Source organism: Cervus elaphus, chromosome 17, assembly GCF_910594005.1.
Source record: "Cervus elaphus chromosome 17, mCerEla1.1, whole genome shotgun sequence".
NCBI classification, from domain to species: domain Eukaryota; kingdom Metazoa; phylum Chordata; class Mammalia; order Artiodactyla; family Cervidae; genus Cervus; species Cervus elaphus.
The window spans coordinates 7975246-7991725 of NC_057831.1; the positions used below are offsets into that span (position 1 = coordinate 7975246).

Consider the following 16480-nt stretch of genomic DNA (forward strand, 5'->3'; position numbering starts at 1 on the left):
GAGGGCGGGGAGGAGGGAGCCTGTGCTTTGGGAGGAGGCTGCGCGGCTGACAGTCGAGGCGCGCGTGGGAAACGCCCGCGGGAGAGTTGGAGAGGCACTGAGGCTGAAGCCGAGGGGCTAGGAGGGTGGAACGAAGAGTGGGAGGCTGGCGGGTGCCCGGAAGCCGGAGAGTTGATGCGAAGCCGCAGCCAGGGCAAGGCTGCTGCGCGCGGACGCGGGCTGACTCCCAGGCGCACTCCTTTGGAGAAGGGGCCCGGACTTCGCCGTCGCCGGCTCGGGGCAGCGGCCTTCGGGCAGCCGGAGCTGGCCGCCTCGGCCGGGAAGGAGGCGCACGCGGGGCGGTGATGGTGGAAGAGCCGGCCGGGGCTGGCAGCCGGGCTCCCACCCGCCGGCGCACGGCCGCGGTCCGGCCTGGCGCTCCCCGCCAGGGGGCGGCGCGGCGCGGGGCGAGCGGGCGGCGGCGGGCGGCGGCGCGACGGCGGGGACCGTAGGGAAGCCGGCTTCGAGCGACCCGCCTCACCTGGGCGAGTCGTCGCCCCCCGACGCCTCCTGCAGTCCAGGGTCCGCCGAGGCCGCCTGGTGTGCACCTCCAACTTCCCACGTTTGCTATGTTGCCCTTTGGAGACAAAACAAGGTACTTCCTTCAGCAGTCCCCCCGTCTTTCCCACTTTTCCCGGGGGGCGCGGTGGGGCCGGGTGCTGTGCTGGCTGGTGGCACCCGGGTCGCACCGGCTGGGAGATGCTCTATTGAAAATGCGTTCTTTGACATTTTTGTCTTCGTTTACATTCCTGCAGAGGTAATAATTTTGAAATCTTAGATGAGTCTTTTTAACTCCGTTTCTCCCAACGAACGTTCAGGGTTGGTATCGGTTTGATGACTTCGGGGGTTTTTAACAGAGGCGCAGGTTTGGGGACAAACCTTCTCTCTTCTGTTTGATTACTCCGCCTTCCTTTTAAAATCCTCTTCTCCCCGCTTTCGTCTTCTATCACAATACTTAATCTGGAGTGACCAGAGGATAAACCCTGAATGGAAGTGGTTTCTTTCCGAAGGGCACTTTTCTGTGAGTTTGGGGTGAGCACCAAGACCGTCTAGGCCTGGAATTATCCATTGCTGGAGGCCAACAGTTTCCAGAGGTGGTCTCCTCCGAGGCCGTCTGTCTCCGGATTCGTTTCACCGTTTGCACACTTCCACCCTTAATGAATTACAGCGCATAAGAGACTGGGCAGGAGATCTGGGCTGATCTTTTAAGTGTGAAGGGGGATGTTCTTTAGAGATGTTCCTTAGGCATATTATTAAGAAAGAACGAAATTATTTATTTAAAAATCAGAGTTAATATCCTTTTGTTTTGTTTTGTTTTCTTTCCTCTCCCTTTAAAGACACAAACTTGGGGGTGTTTGGCGGTAGCTTTTAACTCATACATAAGAATACTTCACTTTGAGAATCTGCCAAAACTTGAAGAGTAATATTTTTTCCTAATAAATTAAATGAATTCAGTTACATTTCTTTTCACATTTTTTTCCCTCCGAAGTAGCATAGGATTAAAATCTCAATTCTCAAAATGACACTACTTAGTATAAAATTTAGATCATCTGAGACTGTTAAAGACTTTTTCTTCAGTTGGAGTTTTTATATTACAGTTGATGTTGAGAGTAGGCTGAACACTTTCTGTGATATGTGTGTGTGTATATATATATAATCTTGAGAGAAGAGTTTGTGTTGAGTAGAAGTTGGAAAATGAAAGTGAAGATATTCAAGAATAGTACAGGCCCTCAGTTTTAGGAATTATAAAGTGCTGAAAGTTGTCAGTGTGAAGAATATAATCTAAGTCTTGTGCGTAGCCATAATTTTTTCTAGAAACAGTATTCCAGTTTGGGCTTATATTTGATAGCATTAGCTGGAGACTTAAAATTTTAAGAATGAGAGGTTGGACATAAAAATGCCACCCTGCTAAACCATGTGATTCACATGGTTGCGGTAAAATCTAATTGCAGACACTAACTTTACAGCTGAGCTGTGTGTGTGTGTGTGTGTGTGTGTGTGTGTGTGTGTGTGTGTTTAACCAGAAGCTCCTGTTACTTTGCTACCCCCCTTTTCTTAAATTTTGTATGTATAAAATGAATACTGTTGTAATTCAGGAAACTTGTGAAATAGAATAGCTCTGTAGGGGCGGTTTGCATGTTTATTTATTTAAAATAAATTTGGATTTACTTAGATTGGCCATCTGCATCTGTAGACAGGCTTATTGGTAGAACTATTTCCTCCTTATTTGATTTAATTGTTTGACATTTATCTGTGCTTCTCTGTTCTTTTCCCAGACTGAATGGTCTGCACCCAATAGTAGTCATTGAATAGAAGGAAGGTTCTGGCACTCCTAAACTCTCATTTAAACACCTGTGAATTTTGATTGACCTGGAAAGCAATTATTGCTGCTATATTACATTGTTTTCTATAATAATCTTTCAATACAGAGCTAAACACGTCCTTAGAAGCCAGAGCGTGCAGCACACAAATAAATGGTTTTTAGCAGTCAAAACCTGTTGAAGTGGATTTGAGAGTGTCAGTTGAACAATTCATAACATAATCTATTGGCATAAAAATTAGTTTGCGACTGGAAACTAAAACCTGTGGGAAACTCCCACCCTTGCTGTTGTAGAAAACTTTGCAGTCCTCCAGGTTTGAGATACCGTGTTCCTTAGGGGCTTAAATGCCCCTGCCTTTGCAGATGAAGCCTTTCTGATGCTAATGCCACTTTAACAGCTGTGGTTATTCTTGACAGCATATTAGAATAATTTACCTTTCAATATTACTTACCAGCTCTGTGATTGTGGGCAGTGTTTTATGTCATTTAGTATTGACGAGGTAATATGATTGACTTTTTATTACTTTGTTTTATACTAGACAAAAGCTTGAGAATATTTGGCACATACTGGAAATAGGAGATATTAAGTGAGGGCAACTTTTTATGACTTCTTGGATCAAAGTCCAGAAACAGAAGTTTTACACTCCCATGCAGTTTTCTATGATAGACTTTTTATTTAACACTGCAAAGCTGTGGTGAATTAGTTGGTGTTCCAAGTTCACTGTTTAGGATTCTTTCTTTTTTGTTTGCTTGTTTTTAATATTTTTTTTATCTCTTGAAGCTGTAATTATTATTTGCAAAATATTTTTCTTAAAGTCAGATGATGGGTATAAACTAAATATTGCTATTCACTCTTTAAAATGATAATTTCTATATCATATAGGAATATAAACTTTTCACAGTTTTCAGACAAACATTTTGTTAAACATATTTTGTTATGTAGTCATTAGGGTTGAAGACAATATAATCCTGTGCGTATTGACTTAGTCGGGCTTTGATATTATTTCTCATATTTTTATTATGGTAATTCTGGTGTGATAATGTCCTTTTATCCTTGTATTGCTTATAACCAGGGTTCTTATAGCCAGCTCTAAGGCACTTTTTAGTGCCCTAAAAGTTCTCATGTGGATTGAATTTGGATGTGATTAAATCTAGAAGAATCTGCAGGAGCCCCTGAAATGATGCTTCTCATTGCCCTTCTGTCACTAATGTTCTCAAGGTTTTATATTTAGTTCCATTTTTAGAGCCCCCAATACAAGATCATGATTCCTAAAACTGTGATAGAACCAATGCAGTGGCAGTTAGTCATAAATATCTCAAAATAAATATATTTGTTTAATATTAATATAATACTTAGGTTTGTAATACATTTCATTAACTTTTTTTTTCAGTTTGTGATCTAAAAATCTATAGAAATTGCTAATATTTTCATGAAGTCATCTTCAATACCTAAAGATGAGCAACTTTTAGCATTTTGATTATGTGGTGCAACAGAATTTCCTATTTAGATAGTTCCATCTAAAGAAATGACTTGAGTCTTGTCTCTGATATCATTTCTTTTAAAATATTTGAAGGTGTTTTCAAGTTGTATGGATAGAGTTTGTACCTTCACCCTCACCTCATTACAGAGAGTATGTCTTACCAAGATGCTTTGCTTCCTCTAGGTTTGAAGACGCAATTTAACTTAAAACTGCTTGAACTTCATAGTACATTTTAATAATGGTTGGGAGAAAGTTCTTTCATAGTTAAAAAGGCTGGGGGAAAAACTGCTTGCTGTTTATTAGTTTGTCCCAAATATTTTTCAAACAAACAATTTGTTAAACCTGTAACTGTTGTATTGAGTTGTTTTCTTTCTTTGTTTTCAGGGCTAAGTGTAGGATAAAAGCTTTTCTTAGGATAAAAGCCTTTGGTAAGGACTGCAGAGTAATTAAATAAATCACTGAGGTGATTGACAGTGAAGGGTTGAAAAATGACTGAATTTGGAATGCAGAGTGGCTACTGACTGTGTAGGACTTCCTATGAGATTAGTTTAGCTGAACAGATACAGATTTAGTTGACCAATTGATGTGGCTGATTGGTGTGGCCTTGGAAATATCTGTTAAATCAGGTTCAGTTAAAAAAAAGTACCTGTGAGTTACAACCTAAGAATAAAAACTGAAGAAACTTTTCCATATGAGTCATTCACTTGATACTTAGCTCTGTAATCTTACTTACTGACTTGGTATTCTCATTTTATTTTGAATCTTTTTTTTTTTTTCTTTTTCATGGTGTGAGTGCTTTATTCATTTTCTCTTACTGGTAGGAATTTATATGTATTACCAACTAAATATCAGGCAGGTAAAGCAAACTGAGTGTTAAGTTTATAAGAATCATTCTGATAAATATTAAAAGCTTAAAGCCTTTTATTGGTAGGACAGAAAGTTCCTCTGTTTTTTTCCGGAAGATGTTATGGAAAAAAACAAACTTTTCCTACTCAATATATATATGGATGCATGTGTGTATATGTGTGTGTGTGTGTATGTATATATATATATATATGTGCCCCGTTTGTCGTTTGTAGTGAACTTGCTTTTTAAAATCTTAGGTGCCATTATTAGCTTCTATATGCTTTGAAACCTTTTCCTTGATTCTGAATCATGACGTAAGATTAACTTTTTGAAATTGTCTTTTCTGAATAATTTTATTACATCTAAACTTGAGAGAGAAAAGTCTCCTATCTGATATAATATCGCTGGTAATAATCATGAAAAAAGTAATCACTTCTACTTTCTGTTGAATAAGCGTGCTGAGGTTATAAGAAAAGATCCTGATTTTTTTTTAAAGCTGGTGAAATGTTTAAAACACACACAGAATCTTTGAATTTTATAGAGCTGGAGATCGTGTAATCCAGTGTTTCTCAAATTTAAGTAATCTTCCCCTGTTAAAGAAAGACATTCTTATTGACCTCCAGTATTTTAGTTTAAAAACTTTTGGTCACAAATGACAGAAATTCATGTTGAACTCATGCAAAATTGACATTCCTGGGGACTGGTTTGGATGTGAAATTCAGCGGGATGATATAATCTTGTCAGTATTCTTTTTTTTGGCCTGTATATATATCTAATCAATCTGTCTTTCCCACTTTCTTCCCTCCATCCATCTCACCATCCATTCATCCCACCGTCCATCCATTTGTTCAGCCATCCTTTTGACACTGTGCTATATTGGTTTTATTCTCCAGCAGGCTTTCTTCATGTGCTGGAACATTTTTCTTGGCAAGTTTATGTGGGTCTTAAACTTTTGATGTTTGAGAAATACCTTCTTATCCATGTCAGTCCTCTGAGAATTATTTTGGCCTTACTTGCATAATTTGCCTGCTCTGGACCAACCTTTATTTCTGGAAGAATAGGTTTGTCTCCTTCCTTTGTTGGGGCAGGTAACCCATAGTGTGATGTGTCAGTGAGGGAGGAAAAGTTCCCAAACGAAAGTGATGTGAGTGCACCCAGAAGTTCCAGCTATCTGCCATAGCTAATATTGACTTTCTCTTATTTTAATGTTAGTTAAATGTGGAATTCTTAAGAGTAGGTATAATTTAATCATAGTTATAGCATTTGTGCAACTGCAATACCAAAATAAATGTATAAGTTAATTATGAATAAAATGATAAAACTCTAGCCAAATGCAAATTGACAACACTCATTAAATCATCCTTGCGGAGTGAATGTGGCCCTAATTGCAGGACGATGCTGGGGTCTGGTGAGGTCATCTTGCCTTTGCTACAGTTGCCTCGTGATGACTCATTTTTCCCACTGGGTCTCTCTCAACAGTCATGAAACTTTCAGTCCTATAGCACAGTACACCAGCTTTTGGTTTTACTTGGCTTGAAAGCATATTTGCATATTAAATCTACCTCTTTTATTTTCTCCTTATCCCAGAACCTTTGGGCTGCAGTGTGACTGTAAACACAAATATAAACTTGACTCCTAAAATTGCAGGATAGTAGTTGGTTATAAGGTAGTCATCCCAGTAATTTAAAGTATATGTCTTTGTCTGTCTTTGTTGTTATTGTCGTTAGTGTGAAAACACAGAATTGTAGCATTTCCATAGAAAAACTGTGTGTGGGTGTTAGTCGCTCAGTTGTGTCCAGCTCTATGTGACCCCACGGACTGTAGCCCAGCAGGCTTCTCTGTCCATGGGATTCTCCAGGCAAGAATACTGGAGTGGGTTGCTATGCCCTCCTTCCGGGGACCTTCCCAACACAGGGAATGAACACAGGTCTCCTGCATTGCAAGCTGGTTCTTTACCATCTGAGCCTACTACAGGTCTTCAAAACATACTTGCTTCAGACTCTGAGGCCTTCTCATACCTCATATTGAGACATGCCAATCTAGTCTAATCTTTTCTCCATGTCTAAGCTGCAAAACAAATTGACGTACATACTTACAGCATAGATTTTGGTTATTAGATTTTCTTTTAGATGTAAATAGATACTTCTTTAAGGAACATTTTTCATACATGTGATTATGAATGCATGGAAGATTGCAAAACATGTCTCTTCCAACTCTTGGTCAAATTTGAATGTAAAACCATATGAAGTGGTTATGCATTTTATTTATATTTGGTCCCAGTAAGCTTCTCAGATGTTTTCATAGCTGGAGAAGACTTGAGAATGTTAATTAACTTTAGGCAGCATTTGTTTCTAATCCATACCAGAAGCAAGGGAACTACTCACTGTAACATCAGAGTAGAGATTATTGGAGGAATCACTTGGCGGTGTCTCAGATCTCCCCTGTTTGATTTAATACCCTGTTATAGTATGGTAATCTTTTATTCTTATTAACCCTTGCTTTTTTTCTTCTTCTTTTTTAATTGAAATATAGTTGATTTACAATATTGTATGAGTTTCAGGTTTATAGCAAAGTGATTCAGTTATATATATATATATATATATATGTTTTATATATATGTATGGTATGTATATTTTTTATATATGTTCTTTTTTCAGATTCTTTTCCATTATAGTAAAAGATTGCTTCTTAAAGGGATGCTGTTTGGCCTTTGGTAGGGATACATTTTGTTGTGAGAAGCTGTTCAGTGTCTTGCAGGGTGTCTAACATCCCTGGGCCCCAGACACTACATGTCAGGAGCACCCCGTTGTTCTGACACGAGTTTCCAGATGCCACCCCGAAGTCTGGCAGCAGTACTTGGTTGCTGCTGCTGCTGCAAAGGCGCTTCAGTCGTGTCCGACTCTGTGCGACCGCATAGACGGCAGCCCACCAGGCTCCCCAGTCCCTGGGATTCTTCAGGCAAGAACACTGGAGTGGGTTGCCATTTCCTTCTCCAGTGCATGAAAGTGAAAGTGAAGTCGCTCAGTTGTGTCCGACTCTTAGCGACCCCATGGACTGCAGCCCCCCAGGCTCCTCTCTCCATGGGATTTTCCAGGCAAGAGTACTGGAGTGGGGTGCCATTGCCTTCTCCAACCACTGTTCTGAGCCCTTTAAAATTTATTTCAGTTTATGATGGTTAAAGTTCCCAGGTAGGACAGATTTAAGCTTCAACTCCCAAACTACGTCTTTCTTAAGACTATGACCTTTAGGTACTTTATTTGCTTTCTCTGTAAAATGTTAATAATAGCATTACTTCTAGTGTTCTTAAGAAATTTAAAGGAAAAATACATATTTTTTAATCTTTTTTGTAGAGTGATTTTCAGTAGGTTACAATTTATTTTACGTTGGGAATCACCAGTGGTTTAATTATAATTGCAAGTTTGGGGAGTCATCCCCCTATTCTGATATGTGGAAATTAGAACAGCAGAATAGGGATTTAACAGACTTTGTGTCCTCACTTTTAAAGTGAGTTTGTATTAATGGTTTGAACAGAACCTTCTGAAGACTGTGGAAGGTACTGGAAAGGGAACTGGAATGGAAGTTCAGACCTCCCAACTGTGTCCCCAGCTTGGTAACTGGCCCAGGTTAATAAACCTTGACTTTATGTGAGATGGGAGCAGGGAGAAGTCAAGGCAGAGAGATTTGTAAATGAGTTTAAAATTCTCTTTCATCCCTAAGCATTCTTGATTCTCACTAGAAGGGCAGAGTGTCAACTTCTCAGATTTGAATAGTTTCCTTCTTTAAGTATTTTCTAAGTAAGAGTGGTGGATCTAGGTCAAAGTGTCCAAACATGGCAACTAAAACTGTAAAATTAGGATCCAGGAGCAGGAGAAATATCTATTATATTTTATGTGAGATTTTTTGTGTTTTTCCTACAGATGATTTTAGCCATTTCTATGTTATCAACCATCCTTTGACAGGAAATTAGTACACTCTTCTTGATTCTCGTCTTAAGTAGTTAATTCACATGAAGATGGAAGAAACACGGGAAAGGAAGAAAGGGGTGCTGTTTTGATAGTGGCCTTGAAAACGCGTTCCTGCGTTGTGTCTTGTGGGTCATTCAGGGCCCGCAGCTTTTACTTCTGTTTTATTTGAGGCGCCCTGCAAGTCTCCCCAAATGTTACACCACACCAGGGTAACATCCGGGAGGCTCAAGTATCAGCCTACTTACAGAATTCTCCCAAGTAAGCCCCCTTGGGTAGGAACTAAAACGGACCGACTTTAATCCCTAAGTCTCCTGTAGCAAATGTTAAAGCATTGTTTTTATCAAGTATTGAAACCATTCCCCAGTTTAAAATTATGGTTTTTATGAAATATTGTTATGGTTTTTATCATAGGCAGTTAGTTGTGTATTTTATCACAATTGTTAAACAGTTTTATTATATCTTTGGTATTTAGAAACCACATCATCCTCCAAATTCTATAACTTATTTTTAGCGATTAAGTTCTGAGTGGTAATAGAAAAACAAGTTATGCTCTCTCAGTGATTTTCTTAACTAAATGATCAGCTCTTATTCTTTATTATTTAGAAAATTTTGTCATACATAAGTATAGTTATTGGTCTAGGGAGTCCGTGTTTTTTCAATTCTAGTTTGAGAAACTACAGACATTAAAACACCGTTTTTGTTTTGTAAAAGTGTTTTTGTAGAGAAATTAGTGCTTTTAAACTAGGAGCTTGGAAAACAAATGGCTAACATCTAGTTATTTTGTAGAAATCCATGAATAAATTCTTTTTATTTTTACAAAAAACTTAATTGCCTTTGAAAATATACTCCAGTTAATGTTTGATTAACTTAAAAACAGTAACTAATATATTAAACCCTTAGTACCAGACTCTATGCGATCACTTCATAGGTGTCATTTTTCTTAATTTTCTTAGGAAGCCTATGAGGGTTAATACCCTTATCTCTGTTTTATAAACAGCATAAATAATGCACCTGAGGTCTTATCTTAGAAGCAGCTTGGGTTGAAGCCTGAGTCTGTCCCACCTGGTGCCCTTATACGCCATGTTCCACTGAAGTTCAGTGTCAGTATTAATGGAAGCAAAGGAAAGACTCAGAGATTTAATGGCATGAGAAATTTGACTCAGGAAGAGGCTGAAGTTCCTCCTAGTGCCTCTTAATGTGCAAGTCCGTTACTAAATGAGCTGCCTAGAGACTTTGCCCAAGTGCGTTTTGTTTCCATATATGATTTTAGAGCATAAAAAGTGGGAACTCTCTAATGATATTTTAAAATAGAGTGGCTGAAAATTTAGATACTAGACTGTTAACAATTATATTCTTAGTATTAGACTACAGATACCCTACCTGCAGTATATTTTCAAAGGATTTTTATCCTCTGGTACATTATTTTAGGCAAGAGTACAAAACACATTAAGCTAGTTGCTCTACAAGTAGGTTTCATCTAATTATATTTTTAGCTCATGAGAATTATTATGTTTACCTTAGAATTTTACACTGCTTTGTAAATTGTTTCCTTTTCTTGATGCCAAGAAATTTTCTTTAAAACCTAGACAAGGTATTTTAATTATTTTTCCCTTTCAAAAAGCATCTGGAATACTGAATATGTATTTTAAGATATTCCTGTCTTTTTTAAGATTCGTTTTGTAACCTGAGTGAGCAAGTTCAACTTTGGTAGAAAGTAAAGTTATTATTGGATGGAGCTACGTTGTGTGTGTGTATCCCTTTTGCTAATCATATTTGAAGTGCTATGTGAGAGCTTGTATTTCACTATGCAGTGCTTTGCATATACAATTTAATACGTCTAGATTATAGGCATTTGGAAAAAACTGTGATCTAATTAGATTAGTGAAAAATTATATTAGTTATAATATAAATTATAAACTGTAGTTTTCCTTTCTGTGATAGATAGTACTATTGAGTGAAAATGAGAAATTGCAAAAGGGGAAAGTTTTCATCCTTAACAGAGTATGTGCCATCAGATAGTGACTTTCCATTTTTTTTTAAATGAATGTGCCTGTGTGCTCAGTCGCTCAGTCATGTCTGACTCTCTGCAGCCCCATGGACTGCAGCCCACCAGAATCCTCTGTCCATAAGATTTCCCAGGCAAAAATACTGAAGTGGGTTGCCATTTCCTCCTCCAGGGTTTTTAGTCAATATTATTTATCAATTTATAAAATTTTTGAAAAGTTTGAGATGAAGTATAGGTGATATACAAAAATTAAAGCTATTTAAATATCCAGTAAAAACAGATATTATTAGCTTGCTACCATTCAGTTTAATCATTACCTCGACTCTTATTTTAAGAATAATATATTTTTCATCTTCTTTAAAAATATGAACACATGGGATGTGTAGTATGAAATAGCACTTTATTTCTGCCATGTGTATAATTTTGATGAGATAAACTCTATTACAATGATTAAAAAAAAAACAGACAATTCACCTAGACATTCTGCCCCACAGATTCCCTTCTGTTTTTGTTTTTTTTTTTAAATCATTCACAAGTGGATGTATTCATTCCTTTCCTCTGTATATTATTAAAGACCCCAAACGTCCGGCCCTGGAAATGCCAGTACGCAGCCTTTTCGTGCAGCAGCTGCTGGAACGTGGCTGCCGGGCCTTTGAGTGCATCCACTCAGTTTTGTAGGGCGCTCCACCCACCCTGACACATCGTCTTGAAAGATGCAGTGCTGTTAACACTCTAAGGAAGCCTCATGAAGTCAAAATATGCTAAAGATTATTCCTCCTGACACTGATTTTTATATTACATCATCGTTGCATGGGCAAGATTCTTGAGCTGCTAGAGTCTTCACTAAAGTGGAATATTAAGGCAGTAAACTTCTGGTTGGATTCATTGTTTTAAAAGATTTGAGATTTAAAATCCAAGTCACATTTTTGATAACTCATAGCAAGTTTTTATCAGCTCCCAGTTGGCTTCGTTTCCTGCCATCTAATTAATATCAATTTGGGGGGTTCTTTACTTGCTCTTTTGAGGTTCTTTACTTCTTTACTTGCTCTTTACCTGCCTTGTGGGAAGGGGTCCCTTGGTGAGCCGTGAGCAGCATCTGTGCCAAGTTGTGTTACAAGTTTGAAATCACAAATGGTATTCACATTTATGTTACCTGAGAAAATAACTCCTGGCATTGATTTTGGTACCCTCCAGGGTTTCTGCATCTCACTTCCCAGGTAGTGCTAGTGGTAAAGAACCTGCCTGCCAATGTAGGAGACACAGGTTCGATCCCTGGGTCAGGAAGATGCCCTGGAGAAGGAAATGGTAACCCACTCCAGTATTCTTGCCTGGAGAATTCCATGGACAGAGGAGCCTGACAGGCTACAGTCCATGGGGTCACAAAGAGTCAGACATGACTGAAGCGAGTTAGCTCGCATGCAGGATTTCTCCAGTTATTGTAAGACATATTGTAAAAGTTTAAGAACAAAACTGAACTGTTTACCTATTTTAAAAGAGACATATAATTCATTTATGAGGTAAGAAATTTTTTCTGTAATAAAATATGGGAGGAAATAACTGACTAGAGGATAATAAAATAGGTTTCGGTGAGAAGAGAAGGAATGATTTGGATGGGATGTTAAACATCAGGATCTTGTCATTGATTATAAATTCTTGGCATTAACTTTTATTGCATTTCCTTTGGCTGTGGCTTTATTTCTAGCATCCAGGGCCTGTTGTCTTTCATTAAAAGCCTTGTAAAAGTTAAATCAAGTCAAAGACTTCAAGATGGTTGTTCTGTTTTTGTTTGCAGGGCAGTTAACAAAGACTTGCTTATACTTGGAAGTAGGGTTTCTAAGTTATTAGAACCTCCAGCAGAAGTAAAATACCTTTGTGGAATTTGCGTCCATTTCGTTCTTTTTGCTCAGACAGCTAGGATGTAATTTATGTAGAGTTGTGATGTAACTCATCTTTTTGGGGGAAGCTTAGTGGGATTCTATAATAAATAACAATCTACACTATCTTCTTTGGACAAAGACCTAGGTGCTCAGGGTACGTGTAGACAGGCTGTTTCCAAATCATATCAGACCCGCTAAACCTGTGGGCCTGTACCACCAGGAACATGACCTTTCTTCCCCCCTTGCTTTCTCTGATTCTCTCAGAGAACGTTATGAGGAAATAAACACCCATTGCCCCTTAGGCCAGCCCTGCAGCTCCACTGGAAAGGGTCTAGGAGATAGCAGCATCTTAAGTATGTGGAAGAGAGTTTGAAATACTTCCATGTGCATTTTCTAATTTGACTCGAACATCACCCCTGTGAGATGAGTGAAAGAATAAGAAAGAGAAGAAGCTAAGGGGCAAAAGGAGATGACGAGAGTTGACTGACCTAATAATCATCACCTATTGGTCTGCTGATAATGTAAGCACTTGTGGGCATCTTCCTGACCCGTTCAGAGAGCTGCCCATTTTTACAATGAAGAACTTGTACTCAGGAGAGAATGAACTCCAGAGTAGTGATTGTCCGGTAGAATGATCTCCTGATGTCCAGTTTAGTATTCTTGACTTTATACTCAACTGAAGATAGTTGCCACCTTGCACTTTAGGAAGAAGTTATAACAGTCAGTGTCTCCCCTGCTGGAAACAGGATGAAATTGAAACTCAGAAGAAAATTGTCTGCTATTGGTTACAAATCCCATTGGTAACAAATGCTAAAGTATAGATTGGAATTTGGGATTTATGACTAAAAACATAGCCTCTCAGTGCTTCCCAAGAATTTTTAGCAATGTGTCAGCCTCCGTTATATAAGCAGATTGCAGTTTGTTTTTTCTCTACTAAATATATGGCATGATTTGGACAGTAAAATGAAAAGGCTTGATGTAAGGAAGAATTTTATGCCACACATTATTAATCTAAGAGCTTTCAAAAGTTCAGTTACCATAACACACAGGATCCTTTGCGCCCTTTCAATGATACAGTTAGTTATTTGATGGCACAGAGCTCATTGATGTGCTACACAGAACCTACCTTTTCTTTGATGTCTATCTGCCAACAATTTCAGTTGGGAAAAACAGAATATCAAATGACTAGTACGGTCATTTGAAATAAATTCAGTATAATTTGAATTTTAGATAGTTTATATTAAAACTGTATTCATTGTTTATCTGAAACTCAGTTTTAACTGGTATCCAGTATTTTTATTTGCTAAGTTTAGCAAAATCACAGTGGATAGTGACTGCAGTCATGAAATTAAAAGACACTTGCTCCTTTGAAACTAGATGGCATATTAAAGAGCAGAGACAAAGGTCCATATAGTCAAAGCTATGGTTTTTCCAGTAGTCATGTACGGATGTGAGAGTTGGACCATAAAGAAGTTTGAGCACTGAATAACTGATGCTTTTGAATTGTGGTGCTGGAGAAGACTCTTTAGAGTCTCCTGGACTGCAGGAAGATCAAACTAATCAACTGTTAGGAAATCAACCCTGGATATTCACTGGAAGGGATGCTGCTGAAGTTGAAGCTCCAGTACCTTGGCCACTTGATGGGAAGAGCTGACTCACTGAAAAAGACCCTGATGCTGGGAAAGATTGAGGGCGGGAAGAGAAGGGGGCAACAGAGGAGGAGATGATTAGATGGCATCACCGACTCGATGGGTGTGAGTTTGGGCAAACTCAGGCACAGTGGAGGACAGAGGAGCCTGGTGTACTGCAGTGCGTGGGTCGCACAGAATCAGTCCTGAACTTAGTGAGTGAACAACAACAGTGCAACCCTGAGAATTACTCTTATCTTGAACACGTTTAATATACGTTCTTTTCAGTGCATCATTTTAGGTTTGTAAACCATGACCTGTTTTCAGAGAAACAGGCATGAGATTCAGTCAGATTTTTTTAAGGACACTGTCTTTCAGAGTTTTTGTTCTGGGTCCCGTGACACTGTTTTTGCCTCAGTGGTTTAGTATGCCATCCTTTTGTGGTCTGGATGGAAAGAATTAAGTCAGAGGATGTGCCGTTGTGAGCGACTGTGTTCCTTCTATACCTTATATGCTTAAATTTGATTTTTGACTCTTTCTACTGCATCTGGATGTTATGAGGTGTCTTCTTCATGACAAACATTGATGCTGTGGGAACTTCTATAGTCTTATAGGCAGTAAGACTTGGAATAAGAAACCTAGATTTGATTCCTAGTTTTGCTACCAGATAGAGTGTGTTTGGTTTAGCCATTTAATTTAGCTTCTTAATTTAGAAAGTAGGATTGTTAATACCTGCCTCGCCAGGTTTAAATAAAATGGTGCTTTTTTCTTCCAGTATCTCTGATAGACATACTTTTCAAAATCTCATAGATTCAAGGGAGAGAAAAAAGGGAAAGTAGAGATCCTGTCCAGGCCATAGAAGAGAGTTGCCCCAGTCAGAGCTGTCAACCAGGTTTCTTGACTCCCATCTGGTATATTTACCCTCATATTTGACATGTTCATCTTTCCATCTTTATTCATGTATATGCAAAACCCACTTCAGTACTCTTGCCTGGAAAATCCCATGGACAGAAGAGCCTGGTGGCTATCGTCCATGGGGTCTCAAAGAGTCAGAGATGACTTTAGCAGCTAAACAACGACATATAACTTCATATGACAGCAAAATTCAGTATGTGTATAAATTAACTTCTGGACACATTCTAAGTTTCGGTTTGGGGAGCAGCGGTCTGGGCTTGCTCACTCCCGTATCCCTGGGTGCCAGCACAGTGCCTGACGTGCACAAGAAGCTTCATGAGCACAATGCAGTCTAGAGAAAAGGACACTTAAAAGTGAATCCAGTTAAAATGAAAAAGTATCAGTGAAAAGGTTTCGATTGGAACTTTACTTTGAAAAATGGAAGTAAATGAAAGTAAATTTATTTTAAATCCAATAAAATTTAAATTATAATGGAAACTCCAAGCTAATTTGTAAAATAGTTTCTGGCAAATAACTTTACTTGTTTGACATTTGCAACAAAATCATAGAGTTTTTCTTCCCAAATACAGTTTTTTAAAATTAACATTTGAAGATCTTCAGTATTTCCAGCAGCCTTTCTTAATCTAGAATGCACTTGTTTGAATAGAATTTTCTTTTCAGGTATTTGTTATGTTAATGATCTTTGTTGATTTTGTTATCTGGTTTTTAATTGGGTTTAACCTTTAATTATCAGTGGCTTTATGTAATATTAGAATAGTCTCCAACATCACTTTGTTCTGCTTCTAGAAATTTTATATCTTACGTAAGTTTACATTTCAGTCTGCAAGTGATTTGTATTTGCAGAAATTAAAGTATTAAAGAACAGGAGATGATCAATACTAGTCTTAGGAAAGAAGGCTCACTTCACATAGCCACATAGGTCATGCACTGCAAAACGTCAAGGGATGCCTGAAAGGAGAGAGGTGTAAGAGATGATTTAATATTATTTATGGCTGGTTTATAAGTAATTGTTTTGATGTTATGATAACTTATGTTTTCCTCCTCAGGCATATATATCTACAGGGACACAGATAATCAATAATGTGGTCTTGAGAAAACCTTTCCCCCCATGACTGGTGGTTAATAAAAATTGTTGATTGAATGACTGAAGATACCAGATCTACTTTTCCTGTGTCATTTAATACTGAGTTCATTTCTCCAAGAAAGTATCTAGAAATACAACACCTGTGAGACAAATTAAACACCCTGTTTAAGATGTATATATAACAGGTCCTACGGGATAAATGAGGGGAGAGTAGCCATGGTCAGTGATGAGGCTTACATCCAAGGGGTGGTGACCATTAGCAGCTAAAACATAATGTTGATTTTCTAAGCATTCAAATTTTCAAAAGACTGTTGTCCTTT

The 16480-nt window shown here is 38.3% G+C and overlaps 1 protein-coding gene across 6 annotated transcripts in view; it reads left to right on the top strand.

Annotated features, from left to right (window-relative positions):
- Positions 1–251: 251 nt before the first annotated feature.
- Positions 252–16480, top strand: part of LOC122673606 (cGMP-specific 3',5'-cyclic phosphodiesterase-like) — a 76468-nt gene continuing 60239 nt past the window's right edge. For all 6 annotated transcript variants that reach the window (XR_006334743.1, XR_006334745.1, XR_006334744.1 and 3 more), the window contains exon 1: positions 252–634. Coding sequence is in view for 3 of the 6 variants with exons in the window: in XM_043871537.1 (XP_043727472.1) it covers positions 609–634 (26 nt within the window). In the remaining 3 variants the exon portion in view is untranslated. The remainder of the gene's footprint in view (positions 635–16480) is intronic.